Source organism: Lepidochelys olivacea (assembly GCF_965140295.1).
Source record: "Lepidochelys olivacea isolate rLepOli2 genome assembly, chromosome: 1".
NCBI lineage: Eukaryota > Metazoa > Chordata > Testudines > Cheloniidae > Lepidochelys > Lepidochelys olivacea.
Window position 1 is genome coordinate 12,719,351 of NC_140411.1, and position 19,446 is coordinate 12,738,796.

The window sequence follows — 19,446 nt, forward strand, 5'->3', positions numbered from 1 at the left end:
AAACAGGTGGTGCTCTTTCAGTCTCTCACATTCACACCTCAGATCAGTTTTAACGGCTCTTCTGTGCCCTCTCCAACTTTTCAACATCCCCTTTAAAATGTGGCCACCAGCCCTGGATGCAGTCTTGCCATCTCAGCTTGCCGAGCAAAAATAGTATCTTCCCCCTTCCATGGTGTTTACCATCTTCCCCCCCTGCATATGCTGAGCATTATCACTGGTTTAGATTTGGTTTAGGTAAATTAGCCCAAGTACCGTGGAATCCCTTCAGGGCTGAATTTGGCCCACACTAGTTCTTTTAATCATTCCTCCCAGGTCACTTCCCCCCAAGCCCTGTGATTGTTTCTGTCAAACATCTGCCTCTTACAGGAAAATTAGTCTTTGCATTGATGAGTGCTGCACGAAGTACTTCAGTACAAACATGAACACAGCCCATTCAGACAGTCAAACTGCTGCCACACGGCCTAGAGCAACCGGGTCTGTAACAACTCCGCAGCCACTGTAGCAACGGGTGTTACAATGGTGCTCCTTCGCCCTGCCGCTGCACCTCTAGAGTTGAGGGGAGGGGCTTTAATTTTAAATACGACTCAGCCCACACATTGTTTTCCTAACTCAATTCTGAGCCATGTAGAACTTTTTAAAATCTCTCTGGGCTATTGCTGTACTCCAAGCAAGGTGAGCTCAGCAGCAGCTGGTCTTGCAGGGTAGGAGTGAATGGTTAGTAACTTGTTTTAAAAGCTGAACGCTGGATAAGTTTCCAGCAGTCACCTGAGTTAGTGCACTTGCCTTAGAAACAAAGAGTGTATCAGCTTCACACGTTTCACAAATCCAGCCCCCCTGCTGCTCTGGGAAAGACACCACTGCGATACACAACCACCAGGCAGGTGCCTGATTGCGGGGTTATGCTACAGGTGTGACTCGCAAAAATGCATGCGCTGGAGTATATTTTGCTTAGAAAATGTTTTAATATTTTGTCTTGAGTTCTTACCTATTCCTAGCTCAGAATGATTCAGTTACGTGGAGTGGAATCCTCACCTTGCTTATCTATGCTCGAAATACAAGTACTTTAATGTGTTAGTTTCCTAGGTCCGCAATCCATGTGGAGTAGGTGTGAGGGGCATGGAAGAGAACTCGTCGTCCATGTAAATTTAACCAGGCAGGGTTAATGAATGTTCTGCTAAGATGAGCTGAAGTTAGTATGGCAACATGTGAAACCAGCTCCATTTGTTGCCCTTCCCTCTGTTTTCACTACTTTATGAAGCCGTCGCTGGCATCGGGCGAGTGCCTTTAGCCACCCTTGTTGTCACCCATCTACAGACACTGCACTGCACCCTGGGTGATGAAAGGAGTTCTACACTCGCCCCCATCCACACCTGGAGCAGCACGTTAGCCAGCTGGATTCCTTACTTCAGAATAACCACGTTATAGCGGCAGACGCCTTGCTGGTGGCAGCAGCAGGGCAATAACTGACTGGGTGTTTTGTGAGCTATTTGTTTATTTCACTGATTGCAGTTGTAACTATGTGGACTCAAGTGAGAACAATTGTCCTGGCATGTTACACACAAACCTTTTCACTGTGCTGCATTTTCAACCCTCGCTCCGAAAAGCGCACTAACCTCGTTATAAAACTAACTCAAAAATATATCTAGAAAGAAACACAAAAGTTAGGAAGCTCCTGTTCTCCACAGACCCGTTTACAAAGCAAATGTCACTAAGCTCCTCTTACGAGATGAGCTTTTCTCCAAATCCGTATCCTGAGGCAGAGAGTCTGGTTTACTTTCCTCTATCTTGACAAAAGTTTCCTGAGTGGGGCTTTGCCCCGGCTCTGGGCTATTCACACTCTCCTTGCAAATCACCTTATTGGAAGTTGCCAAAGCAGCCTTGTACTTCTTGTGGAATTCCTTCATCAACCTCAGAGCCTCCTGATACTCCTTCCGGTTGGATTTCTTCTTTCGCAAAACAGATGCTAGGGAAGATCAGAAACATGATCTCACTATGTTTCCCCTGGAATTGGTCTTTTAAAATCTCACTGTGACTTTGATCTTTACTGCTTCCCTCCCACTTCTGATACAGAAAACATTGTCAGGTCAGATCCTATGCTCTGAACTCAGCCGCAGCTCTTACTGTAGGCAACTGGGACTGCACAGATTGGGTCCATACAGTAAAATGGTTTAGTCCATAGATAGCTGGACTCCAGCTACCTTGTTTGAAGAACCTCACTCACTAAACTACTTCCAAACGGGACTGCTTCTTCCCACGCTAGGTTTTGATGCGTCGGGAGCACAAACAGTAGAGTTTGGGATGAAAGGTTCTGCTCTGGAGCTAGAGAGGTTTAAATGGCCTAGGTATTGGATTGGGCCCCTGGCATTCTTGAGTTCAACTCCAACTCGTCTGGCCTTGGACAAGTCACTTCCCTTTGCCTCTGTTTCCCTTCTCTGTCAAATGGGGCTGACTGTAGTACAAGAGTGGGGTGAAGGTCAGTTACAGGGCTTGATGCTGTGGCCCCTGTTCTCAGGATTATTCTGTTATAAAACCTGAAAATACGGACTTTAGAATGGAAATTTGAACACGGTGCCTCCACTTGGTTAGTGGTCTGTTTAACCTGCAGCGGAAGGTACTTGGTTAGCCCGGAAGCTACACTCTGGTTTTGTACTTTTCCACTTTAGGAAGCCATTTTTCCATTTAGTTTGAGGAAACAGATGGCAGCAGGGTCCAGTTCATGATTCGTTCCTGGTTCACATCACGGAGTACCATGCGCGCCCTGGCTGTTGCGGGTCTGAGACTATAACATGCTGCCTACTGCCTAACTTGTACAGGCTACTCAGCACCTCCTAGAGGGATGGGGAAACTGAGGCACAGAGAAGGGACATTTCCAAGGTCACCCATAAGTCCCTGTCAAAAAATCACGAGTGGAACATAGGTAACTTGTCTTCCAAATCTAGTGCCCTTAGTCACTGGACCACACACATTTAATTTCAAATACTTCAGAATGCAGATGTTTCCAACATTTGCACAGGTCTGTCCTATCACAATCTTTGCATGCAAGTGAACAGTAGTGAGCAGAAATACAGAGGGGAAAATACCTAGTGGAACTTCTGTGATGTTCATGTTGCCTCTCATGGCTAGGAAGACTTCTTCCAGCAGCTCAGCTTTAGTCTTTTGAGACGGAGGGCCAGATGGCTTCCCCATCTACAAGGAAAGCAGACAATGACGAGTAGGTGTGATGGTCCATGTCCCTGGTCATCTTCCACTATTCTCCTACCCTGCCCTGCAATGTTCGGCGCACTGCGCTTTCACTGGAAACACGGCCTATCCGTTCTAAGTGCTCGGCTCAGTTTGCCCTGAGCAAAGCTGGTCATAGACGTGTCTCAGATGTGCCAATCTACATCAGGTCCATGTTTCTCAGCTGTCCTTTGTACCTAAAATGCTGCATGATGTGCAATTACAGAGTAGCATGGCTCTTACATCATTCTACGGCAATGTAAGAATTTACTCCATAGCATCGACCCATCCTGGTGGGCTACTGTCAACATTTTGGAGATGGACAGTTCCTCACTAAACCATAGACCAATGGTTGCCAATCTTTTTGGGCAACTGTGCCCAGGTACCAGATTAAGCAGGGGTGAGCCCATGCCCAAAAGTTCCCATTCAAACTGCACACAACATGCCATGATTAAGCTTGGAATGATCGTGTAATGGCAAGGTGGGGGTCTGGAGCATGCCATGGTCCTAATATCCAACGAAAGGTTGGATATTAGGAAAAACTTTTTCACTAGGAGGGTGGTGAAGCACTGGAATGGGTTACCTAGGGAGGTGGTGGAATCTCCTTAGAGGTTTTTAAGATCAGGCTTGACAAAGCCCTGGCTGGAATGATTTCGTTGGGGATTGGTCCTGCTTTGAGCAGGGGGTTGGACTAGATGACTTCCTGAGGTCCCTTCCAACCCTGATATTCTATGAAAGGCAAGGATGAGCAATAGCCTGGGGCCCTGAACAGAAACTCTTCACTCAGGAATAAGGGAAGCTTATTGTACCAGCCTTGGAAGCCTGACACGCGACATATCAGGAGATGGGACCCACTTGCTTAGACTAGAAGGTATCTGATAGCACTGGGCCAAAACTTTGGAGCCTGACATGAAAAGAGATGAAGGATTTAATAAGAGATGACTCAGGGATACAAAATTCTGACCCAGATCTGACTGGGGGACATTCAGATCTAGGGCTTCCATTTGAGTCCATTACCAAGTTCTGAGCGCAGTTTGGCAGGGGTTGGATCCAAAGTTCTGGCTTGGACCCAGTTCCAGATATAGACAGAGAACAAAAATAACTATTCTGCCATCAAAGCCTAAATGTTTTACCTTCTTTTTTCTGGGCACATATGGCTTCTGCACGCTGTCGAGCCTCGCCTTCGAGTCACGATACACCAGGGGCTGTTTCAGAGCACGCCTCAGCGCCTGGATGTTTTGCTGCATTCCTAGAACAAAGGGAAATCGGTGTGTCTGAAGAAACCCCCTGCTGCGGCTGACAATTACAGTAACACTTAGCACTTACAGATCTCTTCAAAAAGCCTTCCCCTATTTAATCAGATAAGAAATCATCTTTAGCTGCTTTCATCATAGAATCATAGAATATCAGGGTTGGAAGGGACCTCAGGAGGTCATCTAGTCCAATCCCCTGCTCAAAGCAGGACCGATCCCCAACTAAATCATCCCAGCCAGGGCTTTGTCAAGCCTGACCTTAACCTCAAAGGAAGGAGATTCCACCACCTCCCTAGGGAACCCATTCCTGTGCTTCACCACCCTCCTAGAGAAAAAGTTTTTCCTAATATCCAACCTAAACCTCCCCCACTGCAACTTGAGACCATTGCTCCTCGTTCTGTCATTTGCTACCACTGAGAACAGTTTAGATCCATCCTCTTTGGAACCCCCTTTCAGGTAGTTGAAAGCAGCTATCAAATCCCCCCTCATCACACTGCCATTAACCAATGGATCTACCAGCTATGTACACAAGACATTGGAGGACTATACACCTCATTCACCACTAAAAGATGGCCCATTGTGGAGTAGGACTCGGCCCCTATTTAAAATCCACACTATACACCAGGTTCAACACAGGCTAGAGAATGGTTGTTCACAAGGGTAACATTCCCAAGGGAAAGCTGGATCTCAGCTTTGGCTAGCCAATGAGAAAACGGCATTGCTCCAATTGCTTTGTAGCCTGCAGTGCGGCATGGGGTCAAGGCAGCCACTGGAGACCTGGCTGGGCTGGGAAGAATACAGACCATTTCTTCTGCTGTTCACTGGCACATGACAAGCAAACTGAGACAGGGCTTCAGCTCGCACATGCCAGTCAGACACCCAGCTCAGCATGCAGTTGGCAATGAACAAATACTTCACTTGCATGGATCAGAACCGCAGTCAGCCCAGCCTGGGGGAGAACAGGATTTTTCACAGGAAGTGGAGAATATCAGCCAGCTGAAAGTGCAGGGGAACCTGGGGAGCAGGAATTTAGCCAGGACACCGAGGCTAATGCCCCTCTGCTTGCAAAATAGGTCATTGGTTCTTCAGTGGCTCCACGTGGCCAGGGTCTCAGACTGAGGTATGAAAGGGCAGACCCCGCACCAGCACAGGGCCCTCTAGCTCTGCCAGCACTAACTGCTGTCTTTTCATACTTGGGTGGCTCAGAAGCTGACAGACTGAATCGTACCCAACTACCCCAGGGAAACGGCCTTTCAGAGCAAAGAGATGCATAAGATTCCGGGCCAAAGGATGATCTGGTTCACTCCACTTACCCAAAATGCACCCCTGCATCAGGGCCAGCCTCATAGGGCCGAGAGGGACTTGCGTGACACAAAGACCATGTACTGGCCCCCTGCCCAGAGGTGAACGTTACCCTTATTGTGGAAAACTCCAAAGGCAGCAGTTTAACACCAACATTGCTCAGGGGCAAAGAGAGGCACTTTAGGAACATGGTTCTTTCCACTGACTGTTCAGATTCTGAGTTACACCTGCTAACCTAAAGGTCAACGGCAGGTTCAGATTCAGAGGTTTTAAGGTCAGAAGGACCTTTCCGACCAGCTCATCTGATCTACAGAACAAGCATTTCTGATCAAGAGAAATCAGCTTTCTGGACTTACCCACTGGCTCAATGAACTCAGGGTCAGTTTTCACATGGAGCAATTCTTCATAGCCTTTATATTTCATGGGAATATACATGCAGCTGCCCAGTGTCTTGGGCTTGTGTTTCCTTTTCCCTTCTCTTTCCTCCAGTTCATGTCTCCAGACGGAGCTGGGGATGTCATCCGCATGATCCAGCTTCAGACATCCGGGGGAAAGGATTTACAACAGGCACTTTTCATTGCAAAGCAAGTCACCAAAAACCTGCCTTTACCCCACCCAAACTCTAGATCGGACGCAGATCTCTCAGAGCCAAATTCTACCAGCTACATCAACTGCAACTGCATAGCCCCTCGGGGCTACTCGGGCTTAAGTGAGGGTAAAAATGGCCTTTAAACATCCAAATTTGATGCATCGAGATTTCCTAATTGAATGCATTGTAATAATAATATTTAATAATTAAAGTATAGCATCTAATATCATAACACACTCCAAGCGTTAATTTACCTGCAACCCCGCTGGAGAAGCCTATATTATCCCTGCTAAGCTGGGATTTTTCAGACAGGCTAAGACCTGCTTAGTTGTTCTTACCACAGTCCAACCTTAAGGTTAAACACCAGGTAGTAGTGACGCCTGAGCTCATCTCAGCCCTGTCTATGGGATTGTTTCCAGATCAGAAAAATCCTGGTGCAGACCAGACTGAAGACCAACAGGGAGTTTGCTCATTGTCACACAGAGAGTCACTAGAAATGCTGGGAACAGAAGTCAGCAGTGCTGGTGCTTGGCACCCTGCTCTCACCACTAGACCACTATCCCTAGGCCAGGTGCAAAATAGGAAGTGGCCTACAGAGATCGGAAGCTCTTTGGTTGGGGACGGTTTTGTACATGTGCGATGTGTATACAGGGCCGAGCACAATTAGGGCCTGTAGGTGTTACTGCAATCCAAATAACTAACAAGAACTTCACCATTCTGCCCAGCCAATGCACCTCAGTCTGGATCTGGACCAACACCTCAAGAGGAGAGGTGGGAATTCAGTTTCCATGCACAAGTAGTCCCTTGAATGTGGTCACCTCTACTGAGACTTCTAATAAGGGAATTGATTGGTGCCAATGGCTTTTGTGATGTGGTTACTTTCCCAGTGGGAACAGAAAAGCAACAACCAACTTGTTTCACACACATCAGTAAAGAGCCACTAGACGTTAATGATTTTTGATGACAAGGGCTGGATTTGAACCAGTAACTGCAAGGGCAAGGTTCTATAGTCAGTTACCAAGCGCCTAACCATCTAGTCCACCTGCAACCATGTTACCTTTGTAAATGCAAGCATGACCAGGAAAGCAGAGAATTGATTTTTGGTTTCTACTAACACCACAGCTGGGCATGTAGTTGTACTTGTTCCTGCTGGGATTTCTATTTCCAGCTGGCTTGTAAATGGAGAATTGACTCACCACCTTCAGTTACATGCATGCCATGCTTTCTTCTTTTAGAAAACAAAGGTCATTTCCACCGTCTGAGCATGTCTGGACTAGCCTTTGGCTCTCGAAAGCTAGATACCTCCCTCATGAATTCACAAGTGAAGCTGGCTTAATACTAGGCAGACACACACGGTACACGCTCACACACCTGAGTCAGGAAGAACAATTCAGTGTCATCTCCAGCGCTGTCAGGGCCAAGCTTGGAATCACATTTCTCTTTCTCCGGCACCTCCCTATGGCTACCAAGCATTTCGGCGGCATCATAAGGCTCCTGGTGCTGCTGCTCTGATGATGGTCTGATCGGCGGAAGAGGATCAGACAGGCTCAACCTATGTGATCCTTCCTCAGACTCCTCTAGTTTACCCCCTTCTGTATCCGACCAGAGTTTCCAAAAGGAGGACTCAAGAGGAGCTTCTAGCATCAGCAGCTGCTTTGGAACCTTTGGGACATGTGATGTTACCTGGAAGAGAAGTAAAGGCTGAACCTCCAGAGCTCTCTGAGCCCTGACAAATACTGAGCGCCCTATAGGACTTCTGACCCATGCTGGAAGGGACGGTGGCATTTCTAAATAAACGGTGTGTGTAGGTAGGGCCTGAATGCAGACACAGCCAACATCAGCATCCAGGTATGACTCATATACTTTAAGGCCAGAAGGGACCATTGTAATCATCTAGTCTGACCTCCTGCACATTGCAGGCCACAGAACCTCACCCACCCACTCCTGCAATAGACCCCTAACCTCTGGCTGAGTTACTGAAGTCCTCAAATCATGATTTAAAGACTTCAAGTTACAGAGAACCCACCATTTACACTAGTTTATACCTGCAAGTGACCCAGGCCCCATGCTGCAGAGGAAGGCGAAAACCTCCCAGGGTCTCTGCCAATCTGACCTGGGGGGAAATTCCTTCCTGACTTCAAATATGGCAATCAGTTAGTTAGACCCTGAGCATGTGGGCAAGACCCACCAGCCACACACCTGGGAAGAAATTCTTGTAGTAACTCAGAGCCCTCCCCATGTAGTGTCCCATCACTGGCTGCTGGGGATTTTTGCTACTGGCAGTCACCAATGGGCAACACACCAGTGTAGGCAGTCTCCTCACACCATCCCTCCATAAATTGATCAAGCTCAGTCTTGAAGCCAGTTAGGTTTTTTGCCCCCACTGCTTCCCTTGGAAGGTTGTCCCAGAACTTCACCGCCTCTGATGGTTAGAAACCTTTGCCTAATTTCAAGCCTAAACTTCTTGTTTATATCCATGGGTTCTTGTGCCAACATTGTCGCTTAACTTAAATAAATCCTCTCCCTCCCTGGTATTTATCCCTCTGGTGTATTTATAGAGATGGATCAACTCTCTCCTCAGCCTTCTCTTGGTTATGTTAAACAAGCCAAGTTCCTTAAGTTTCCACTCATAAGGTAGGTTTTCCATCCCTCAGATCATCCTAGTAGCCCTTCTCTGCACCTTGATCCATTTTTAAGCTGGTTATAATAGTTTAGCCACATCCCCAAAGACCAGAGCAATCCATGTTATACCTTCGCTCAGCCACAACAGAATTTAATTGCCATTGTCGTGGGAATGTTTTTATTCCACAGTTTCCAGGCCAGGTTGTGAGAGCCGAGTGTCAGGAATGTGCTAGGCTCTGCCACATTCTGGGAAGCAACTTGTCTTCAGTCAACACCCTAGCGATGCACTTGCTGGACAGCGCAAATCTCAGGGTGAAGCAGCCCTGGCTGGACATCCAGGGGAAGTTTATTCATTATTGCAAGAAATGCAGGCAGGAGTAAATCATGCTTGATGCATCCTTAACTCCTGTAAGCCCCCCACCTTCTACTGAGCAGCCACAGGAAGACTTTGCTAGTGGCAGCTCAGACCCTGCTGGAGCCACAGAGCAGGAATCACTGGAAGAAAGTCTGTGGCCTGCATTACACGCAAGTTGAAACTATGTGATCATAAGGGTCCCTTCTGGCTTTCAAATCTATGAAGCATGTGCCAGGAGGAAAGGAGCCAGCAGAGCAGCAGTCATTCATGCAGAGCAGCTCCTGCCTCCATATATCAGGGGGTGCCCATCTTTACGGATCCCCTGGATCCATGGGATGGAGACGTCTATGCTCCTCCAAAGCCCTCTCACTTGAGGGTCGAGTCCCGCATGCTCTGCGGGGTTCACTACATGGAGGGGCCCCATGTAATTATACTGAAAGTCACATTACGCAGTTGCAGTGCTTAATAGAGCTGGAATTCCGCACCTGCTTAAAATTAAGCATGTGCTTTAGTGCTCTGTTAAACTGGGGCCATGATACGGACTGTATGTTATTTAGACCGTAAAATCGCCAGGGCTAGGAGCCTGTCATATTTCTCTGTGCTGATTGATATCGATATCTTGTCTATACTTGGAATGAACAAACAGCTAATGGGCAACTTCAAACCATCTCGTTAGTGGTTGGTGGGTGAGGATTGTCGCTCCACCGCCCAGAACAACATGCAGTTTGAGCTTTCAGCCAGAGAGAAGCACAATTCTGTCAGTACTGCAACGTTTTGCTGCAGTATTTGGTTTGGGCTGATGTGAACTCCTCCTACACTGTTAAGAGTTGGACATGGATCAGATGTACCACTGGGGAGTCCACAATAATTGGACCATTCTTCATGTACGTGTTCTTTGAATATGTAACATGACTAGCGCTCTGCAGACTGTCTAGTGATTAGAAATGTCGGGTCAGCCAGGTGCTAGGAGCCAGGAGCGGTCAGAATCATGCAAGTCAATGAGAGTTTACCACTGACTTCACTGAGCTCAAGGTTGTGTTTACCACGCTGATCCATTCATACCTTCCTATTCGCCTTGACTGGAATGAAGATGTGTGGTTTCTCCAGTTTTGAAATCTTTCTTCTAATTAGCTTAATCCCTAGTCTGTGCTGAAGGAAACTGGTTAGCAATGGTGGATCACCTGCCAAACAAGGAGACTGTATTAAAATCAGCTGTATCTGTCCTGGCGCTCTAGAAGCAGAAAGCAAGCTCTCTTCTAGATCCCGCGTTTTGCTCAGTTCCAAGACAAGGCTCTCCGGGCTAGCAGGGGCTGGACTGACTCATGCAGTGAGACAATGAGCCAGCACCTCCTCTGGCTTCCAGCGGTTGCTGCTGGATTGAAGCTTTAATCTGTAAAAGCATTGGGGCAGATCCTCAGCTGGTGTAAACTGGCATAGCTCCACTGAGCCACGATGAGACGCAGCAGCTGGGGATGGATCTGTCCCAGTCCTCACTGGTCTATCAGCAACAGGCAGCTGATCGGTCACTGCAATGGGACTCAGGAGCCCGGAGCTCTAGTCATAGCAACCTCAAGGAGTTGGGAACCTAACTCCCAGAAACTCAGTGGAGTCATGCACCTAACTCCCTTAAGCTCCAGCTCCGCACAATTTAGAGTGACAGGGCTTGCTCCCCCCGGCCGGTATGTGGGCATAGGCTAGGCCTTGCCTCCTCCCCGCAGACTTTGGAGTGGCTTAAAGCTACAGAAGCAGTGTCCAGGAGAGCACAAGGGCTGTAACAGGCCCAACCCTTCCCAAGAGACACATCCCTGGCCCAGGACACTGAGAACCTGCGTATTGCCCTGCAGATGTCATGGAGGCTAAGGCCAGTGGGATTTCTCCCAGACCTGAGCAGGCAGCCAGCGGTTTAAAGTAACAGCAGCTCTAACACCTCAACTCCTGTGTCCGGCCAGCTGTCAGAACAACAGGTGCTGGAGCAGCAAAACCGAGGCAATGCGTGGAAATAGCCCCTTTTCAAAAAGGAGCAATGGATGGATCCTGCACCTCAAGGGGAGTTTTGTTACTGACTCCAGGGGAGCGGGAGCAGGCCCTGCGGGTTTCCCTTCTTCTTAAAGGGCCAGACCCCTCAGGGATCCTGGCTGGTCCCGTACCGCTCCTGAGGGTGGTCAGGGGGTTGCTATGGAATGTCAGCTCCGTCAAAGAGGGAAAGAGCGCCACGGCTAGCAGGTCCTCCTCATTTTTGATCTGCAAGATAAAATACAAAGGCACAGCACTCCCTGCTTGCCTGCGCTGGGGCACTCTCTTGGACTCAGATTTTACTGTCATCATAAAGGTACCCGATGGGCTGAATCCCCGAGGCAGCAGTTTGGGGACAGAGAGGACTGTGCTGTCTAGTGGGTAGAGCACGGCCCTGGGACTGAGGAGACCCTGGGTTCTATTCCCAGCTCCGCCACTGGGTGACGTTAGGAAAGTCACTTCACAGCTCTGTGCCTCAGTTTCCCCATCTGCAAAACAGGAATGATGATTCTGCTCTCCTTTGTAAAGTGCTTGGAGATCTATGGATGGAAAGCACCGTGTAAGGGCCAGGTACGCTCTCTGAGGGGCAAAGCTTGTGTTCTTCCCGAGTAAACACTGACAGCAGGGCTGGGGTGCAGCCACCCTCATCTGTCACATGGACATGCAGTCCAGTAGCTTGAATCAGCATGGAACAATGCATGCTGGGAAGTGTAGTCTCAATGAGCCACACCTCCATAGCAAAGAGGAGGGTGTATCTGCAATCTTAATTTATAACAAGATGAACAACAATTCCATTTACATCTAGCTTTCCCCAGGCAGATTCTCTGTGAGCATCAGCCATGCTGCAGTCTGACTAGGAAGACCCAGCACTCAGGTAGCAGCCAGGCGAGAGAGCGGGCTAGACTGGATCACTCTGCCGTCCCTAGTGCTCAAGTGTCTTAGTACTGCTCTGTTACTACAGCTGACTGTGCGTGGGGGTGTGAGGAGGAGGAGGAGGTACCCTCCACTGCACCCACGCACTGGCACAACCCAATCCCACTCTCCGAGCACAGAGTGCCAGGAGCTTCAGAGGAGGCAGGGCAGGGGCAGGCTCTGCTCCCGCCCTTCTGCACCGACGTGCAGCCAGCAACTGGAGCCTACTGATTTCAAAGGTGCAGCAATGACCACTCCTACCTGGGCTGCTCCAGTACACCCAGAGGCAAGCACAGTGCCTCCAGCTCCTGACGCTGGGGCAATGCCCTAGGCCCTACCTCTGCCTCCCAGTGCCTTCTACAGCCTCAATCCTAGAGCCTACCACCAGGCCAGGAGTGGAGTCACTGAGGGGACAGCAAGTGTCTAGGATAGAACAAGGGGACAGAGGTTTCTAAGTTCCTTACAATCCCATGGTACAGCAGAACACGCCTGGCCACAGGAAGTCTCCGGGGTGAGTGTATTTCCAGTTCCCTCAAGAAAGCATACCAACGAGTTGCACGTAGCAGCACAATAATGGCTCCCCTGTCCCCTGACAGGCCCAGATTTCGCCATGACTACTCCGGAAAGCACCAACCTGTAACCACATGGGCTGACTCACCTTGTTGTTGGCCAGGCTCAGATAGCGCAGTTCCGGAAGAGGGGGTGTAAACTCCTGGATCAAGGTGTTCCTGAAACTGGCAGGGAGAGTCCCAGAGTCGGCGAGACATGAACGGTCATTTCCCTCCACGAAAACATCCTTACAGAGCAAGGGAGAATGGTGAGAGAGAGAGAGAGACAGACAGAGCTGCCACACGGGGATCTCCAGGACATGGTCACATCTAAATCCAGTCCAATTACCATGAAAAATCCACACTCACTGCAGATCAGCAAAGTACTCATGGAATGAAACCAAGTAAGAGATAATGTATGAAGCCTAATGGTTAACACCAAGGACTAGGCCTCAGGACTCCTGGGTTCCATCCCCATGCCTGCCACTGACTCAATGCGAGATCTTGGGCAAATCACTTAACCGCTCTGTGCCTCGGTTTCCCCATTTGAAACAGGTCAGGTGTGTTGCCGTTATTCTATCTACAATGTTCACATTGGCCTGGCTCCAGGCAGCACAACCAGCGGGTACTTTCCCCCGCTGATTGCATCTTATGCTCCAGAATCTAAGCCTTCATTTAAATAAATTAAAACTCTAACCTTATAGTTGTAATGAAAACCTTCAAGATAGGAACCAAACACACCACTGCTGTGATCTCTGCTTGAGCCTACAGGTAGCCTGAAAACCAAGAGCTATCAGAGATGTGAACGGCCCGGTAACGGGTTTCACTCCCTGCTCTGACACCTCCTCATGGCTAGGCCTGGGGATTAGCTCTTGCCTGGATTGGTGCCCCCTTCTGTCTGTCATTCGCTCGCCCCACAGGCTCTGCAGGACTCGGGGCGCTCTCTGTAACTCAGCCCTCCGACTATGTCACGATACAGTTTTCCCCTTCCAGGGAGCCAAGTCCCACCAGACAATCTGCCCATGGGCCATCTCAGGCAGTGTTCTAGAATTCCCAGTCGGTGCCACTTCCCCAGTCGCGGGTAGGAAAACCGAGCCCACCTGCTACTCCATGTTCCAGCTCAGGGACCCTAAAATCAGCAGCCATGGTCTGCACAGTATCAGTCCTCACTGCTCTTTCCTCCTCTGCCTCCCACAGGCTATTTCTCCCCACAACTCCTCGAGATAAACCCCTTCCGTCAGGGACAGAATACCAGGGTTTTTGCTCCTCACTGGGTCTCCTACTACCTCTCTGTGCCCAGAGAGTGACTGTAGAGTCTTCCTAATGCCCCCTTCTGCTCTCAGCATCTGGCTTTACACAAGCCCAGCCTGCTCCTGCACCTCAATTAGAGCTTATCAGTCAAGCCAGACTCTCCCACAGGTGCTGCCTATAAGGTTAATTGGGCCCTTCTGAGCCACCTGAACCCCTTCAGTGCTGCTGCAGGGTGAACACCCCATCACAGACCCTTCTCAGTCTCAAGGGGGTGTTAACTCTGAAGTCTAATGGTGATGGGTCACCCTCCTCAGGGGGTGAGGGATAGTTCAGTGGTTTGAGCATTGGCCTGCTAAACCCAGTGTTGTGAGTTCAATCCCTGAGGGGACCATTTAGGGATCTGGGGCAAAAATTGGGGATTGGTCCTGCTTTGAGCAGGGGGTTGGACTAGATGACCTCCTGAGATCCCTTCCAACCGTGATATTCTGTGATTCAATATTTTATCACCGTTGATGAGAGCTTGCCTGAAAGGAGAGTGGAATGATCATTTTAGGAAAATCTGCCCCAACCAGTGAATGGCACAACTGGTTTGGTGACAACCCTACCTTTTTTCCCCTCACTCACCGCTGTGTGTTTGTAAAGCCCATTGAGACCTTTGCATGCAAGGCACTGTGTAAGTGCCTGGGAGTAGTAGAAATGAACAGAGTCTTCCTCAGAAAATGCTCCCACTGGGATAGTTCATAGGACCAACTGTGTTATTTAAACAGCAACAGAAATGTGCATTAAATCTGCTTTAAACAAAGACTAATCCATCAGAGCCAGGGAGCCTTGAGAGAACTTGCTTTTGCGTGTTGCATTAATGCTGGAGTTCTGCGTGGAATTTTCTAGAATTTTTAAATACATCAAACTTTGTTGTTTAATATTTGAAATGGGTAATGAACTGCCCCCTACTGGATGGAATCAGAACTACTCTCTCTCCTCCGGGTGTGCGTGCACACATGCTTCTAAGTGAGCTAGCATGCAAAACATAGCAGCACTGCGAGTGGCAGGAAGGGCTAGCCATCCCACATACATACCTGTCTGTGATGCTAGGTATGTACGCAGGGCAGCTAGCCCCTCCCACTGCTCACACCACCGCAGCTACATTCTTTTTAGCGCGCTCGCTTGATCAGAGCTAGCGCGGGTATGTCTTCTCCAGATGGGAATTTCACCCCTCGCTTGAAGCACAGATATAAACCGAGAGAGAGCGAAGCTGAGGTGTAGGTGCTTAGCATCTCTGAAAATCTGGCCACTTATTTAAGTGCCTAAATATGGATTTCAGAGCCTAACTTCAGGCACCCAATTGCCAAATTATGGCCTATGTCACCTGACCATGATCCCAGATTAAGAAACTGGCAGTGGTGGGACAGAACTCTGGACTCCTGTCAGCCTGACCCAGAAACCGTTAGAACGCACTTTCCCTCTGTGTGGGGAGCACCACACAGCAACATGGTATACAGCTTTAGTTTGAACGCACACCGCAGATTGAAGAGCTGAAACCTTCAATCCAACAGGGTATGTGAAAATTAGCTGAACAAGACTCCAGGTTATGGCAAGCGATTGATCAGAAATCATTCCGGCTGCTAAGGCCTTGGCATTCCCAGAAGGGTTTCTAAAGAATAAGGCAGAAAGAGGCTAATGCTCCTAAAGAGAAGAACCCGAGGAGGAGGAGAACTTTGGAATGCACATCCTATACCATAATCTCATTGGAGAGTTTGAAGAGCGGTTAGACAAACCCTTGTCAGGAATGGTCTCGATAATACTTAGTCCTGCCATGAGTGCAGGGGACTGGACTAGGTGACCTCTTGAGGTCCCTTCCAGTCCTATGATTCTATAAGCCAGCAGACAATTCTTACCAGCAATGGTGGTTCTCGAGAGACAGAAGTGACAACGACCTCTGTAATAAAACACAAACAAATCATGGTCTTCTAAATACAACTGCATGGGACTTAGCTGGTCATCTCTTTGGGGCAGGACCATCTTTTTGTTCTACTGTGATAATATAATTGATAAATAAATCATAATGGAGCTGTGTTTTGTGTTGGCCCATCCCGTAACTAGGGGAATCGGAAACATATATGCAGTGTCGGTCTGAGGCTGGACGAGACCGTCTTCATGGTGAACAAAGCCTCTGGCTGAGTCTGCCAACAAGTATAGCAACTAGTACTGCTCACGGCCTACTGGCGAAACATCCATGGATGTCAAGGGCGCAGGATGAGGGCCTCAACATACTGGGCGTGTTGGTTGCACTGTAATCCACAGGTGAAATCCTGGCCATAAGCGCCGACTCCGTGAGTGCTCTGGGGCTGGAGCACCCACAGGGAAAAATTGGTAGGTGCTCTGCACCCACCACCAGCCAAGCTCCCCGGCCCCAGCTCAGCTCCGCTTCCTCCCCTGAGCGCACCGCACTCCCCCTAGCTCCCAGCACTTCCCCAAATCCCTGTCCTGGCCCCACCTCTTCCCTGAGCGCGCCGCGTTTCCCCTCCTCCCCCCTCACTCCCAGCGCTTGCCACTGCAAAACAGCTGTTTCGCAGCGGGAAGTGCTGGGAGGGAGGGGGGAGGAGGGGAAACGCGGCGCGCTTGGGGAAGGGGCAGGGCCAGGACGGGGATTTGGGGAAGGAGTCCAATAGGGGCAGGGAGGGAGCGGAGTTGGGGCAGGGACTTTGGGGAAGGGGTTGGAATGGGGGGGGGGGCAGGGCGGGGAGGGGCGGGGCAGGGGTGGAGTCGCGGTGGGCCAGGAGGGGGGGAGATCGAGCACCCACCGGCGCTGGGAAAAGTTGGCGCCTATGATCCTGGCCCCACTGAAGTCAATGGGAGTTTTGCTGTTGATTTCAATGGGGCCAGGATTTCACCCCATATAGATGTTTAAGGCCAGAAGGGACCATTAAGATCACCTTGTCTGACCTCATAATGAACGGCACTCTCTGAGTTACCTGTCTCCTCCACCCACCCCCACACTCCCCATAACACACACACACACGTTATCCTCCACAGTATTGCTGTTTTAATCATGGCATGCAGTCTCTCTGATACATGGTTCTGGAAAGGCTCAGCCGTGGATTAAGAAACCTGATCCTTCTCCCACTAAAATCAATGGCAATGTTCCCATTGATTTCAACAGGAACAGGAGCAGGCCCTGAGAGCCGGGAATGAAAGGCAGCGCTGTTACCTGTCCTGTCTGGATCCTGGTTGTTTTGTAAAATTAAGTATTCTAGTTGCTCTTTCTCCGTCACCAGCTGGCCTTGCAACCCTGCCCCAGCTTGCAGCGGCTGCTCATGCTTCTGTCCAAATCTAGGCGGAAAGCTGTATGACTCTGCCTTGGTGCCCATCTTTGCCGATGGTGGGTGGAGGGAGAACTGGGAATTCTCCATTTGATGCAGGTAAGGGACCTCTGCAATCCCATTCTTGTCCAGATTTAACTGCTTCAGGCTGATCAGAAGAGGAAGTGACCGTGAAGCCTAATGAAAGGTACCACTGCACAATATGCAACAAAGCCCTGTTACTAGCACCCGGAGTGGGAAACCGTGCCTGAACCTCTGTGGACGCTGTACTTCTCCATAACAACGCAAGAGGAAGATTTCGGAGAGAGCTGCTTCTCCCTCAGATCTTCCTCTATGCTGCAATACGCTAAGGTAACAATCACAGGCCTGCTCGAGTAAGGTGCTGAGGGTCCTTCCCTCCCATGGAAGCCGATGGGAGTACTCAGCTCACAGGAAAGACTCAGCGTCTTGCAGGATTGGGCTCTGTAGCCTGAGTGACCCCAGGTTTGCTCAGCTATCTGGGCTCTAACAGACAGGAAGACTAGCTGGCAGTTGGTTAAAGCAGGAGGTGCTGATCCTGGGGTTTGGGTAAGTGGGATCCTGCTGTAAGAACAGAACGACACTTTGTACCTCCACAGCAGCTAAAAATCATTGATGAATTTAACCTGTGTGGAAGGTAAGCATGGTTATCCCCAGCTGACAGATGGGGAAGCTGAGGCCCAGAGAGATTAACTGACTGGTTCAGGGTCACAAAGGAAATTTATTGAAGAAACAGAAACAAAATCAAGGGCTCCTGATACCTAGTCCCATATCCCCACCCAATCTGTCCGTCCTCCTCTCTTCAGAACTTCACAGACAATGAAATTCTACTCCAGGAAGTCTACACTGAGGAAGAACAATAACATATAGAGCCTCTCTTTGAATTCAGACCAAACCACCACCTCCAGGCCACTTACAGTTCCAAAATGCTTGCAAAAAAATACAATCTAGTGATTAATGTCAGCACTAGAAGTCAGAGGAGAACATAAGAATGGCATACGGGATCAGACCAAAGGTCTGTCTAGCCCAGTATCTTCCCACAGTGGCTATATTCTAGTCCCAATTCTGCCACTGACTGCCTGAGTGATCTTGCATGAGACACTTCACCGCTTTGTGACTCAGTTTCCCTTCCTGTAAAATGGGTCTAACAACACTTAGCCAACTCACAGGGTGCTGTGGTGTCTGACTCGTGAATGTTTACAAAGGGCTTTCAGATCATTTAGTGTGATAGAAGTGCAGGGTATTATTATAAAATGCTCTCCTGCCAGTTCCCCGTGGCTTGTTCACACACTCCTCACGAAAGCTGGGAGAGTTTTCAGGTTGATGGCAATTCCGAAAAATTGAAAAAAATTATTTCAGGTTGAACCAAAAACATTTTTTCAAATTTGAAGCAAATAAAAAAGGGAGAAAAACTGCTTCAGGTCTAACCGAACGTTTCATTTCAAACCCTTCAAAACCAAATCTTTCAATCTTGACCGTGGTTTAAGGGTTTTGCTTTTTTTAAAAAAAATGAAACTAAAGGAAAGTTGGAAACAAAGTCATTTTGAAGCAAAAAATCAAAATGTTTTGTCTCTAAAATATCAAAGCAAAACATATCCCTTTTTTTTTTTTTTTTTGGATTTTACTTTGTTTGGCTACTTACAATTGAAATAATTTGGCAAAACGGACACAAATTTGTGCCCCAAATCTGCTTTTTTCATCGAAAAAAAGTTTCAGTTGAAAAATTTCACTCGGCTCTCCTCCGCCCGCCTCCAAGCTTTCCCTGCTGCTCCGCTGCATGCCCCCTACAAGACTCCTCCCTCTTCAAAAACCTTCTCAAATCCTATTGTTCTATAACACACCGCATGTGTAAAGACCACACCACTGTGTTCATGATTCTATTTCAGCAGGTGGCTCCCTCCTGGCGAGAACTTGGGGCCTGATTCTCCACCTACTGATCTCCTCGACTCAGATGCCTCTAAAATGCAGCGCAAACCACCAGTGGGCTGTATGAATAGCTAATACTGATAATAAATCAAAGGGACTTTTCCCACTGGCTTCCGTA

At 48.8% G+C, this 19,446-nt stretch overlaps 1 protein-coding gene across 2 annotated transcripts in view; it reads right to left on the reverse strand.

Moving 5' to 3' along the window:
• Positions 1–866: 866 nt before the first annotated feature.
• XRRA1 (X-ray radiation resistance associated 1) overlaps positions 867–19,446 on the reverse strand; it is a 58,065-nt gene continuing 39,485 nt past the window's right edge. The window contains exons 9-18 of one of the 2 annotated variants that reach the window (XM_084623258.1): positions 17,273–17,532; positions 15,960–16,000; positions 12,924–13,061; positions 11,488–11,581; positions 10,403–10,521; positions 7,735–8,046; positions 6,131–6,308; positions 4,353–4,468; positions 3,081–3,186; positions 867–1,963 (exon numbers count right to left, since the gene is read on the reverse strand). In XM_084623258.1, the coding sequence (XP_084479384.1) occupies positions 1,692–1,963; positions 3,081–3,186; positions 4,353–4,468; positions 6,131–6,308; positions 7,735–8,046; positions 10,403–10,521; positions 11,488–11,581; positions 12,924–13,061; positions 15,960–16,000; positions 17,273–17,532 (1,636 nt within the window). In that variant the 3' untranslated portion in view covers positions 867–1,691. The remainder of the gene's footprint in view (positions 1,964–3,080; positions 3,187–4,352; positions 4,469–6,130; positions 6,309–7,734; positions 8,047–10,402; positions 10,522–11,487; positions 11,582–12,923; positions 13,062–15,959; positions 16,001–17,272; positions 17,533–19,446) is intronic. The other variant, XM_084623259.1, reaches the window with a different exon arrangement.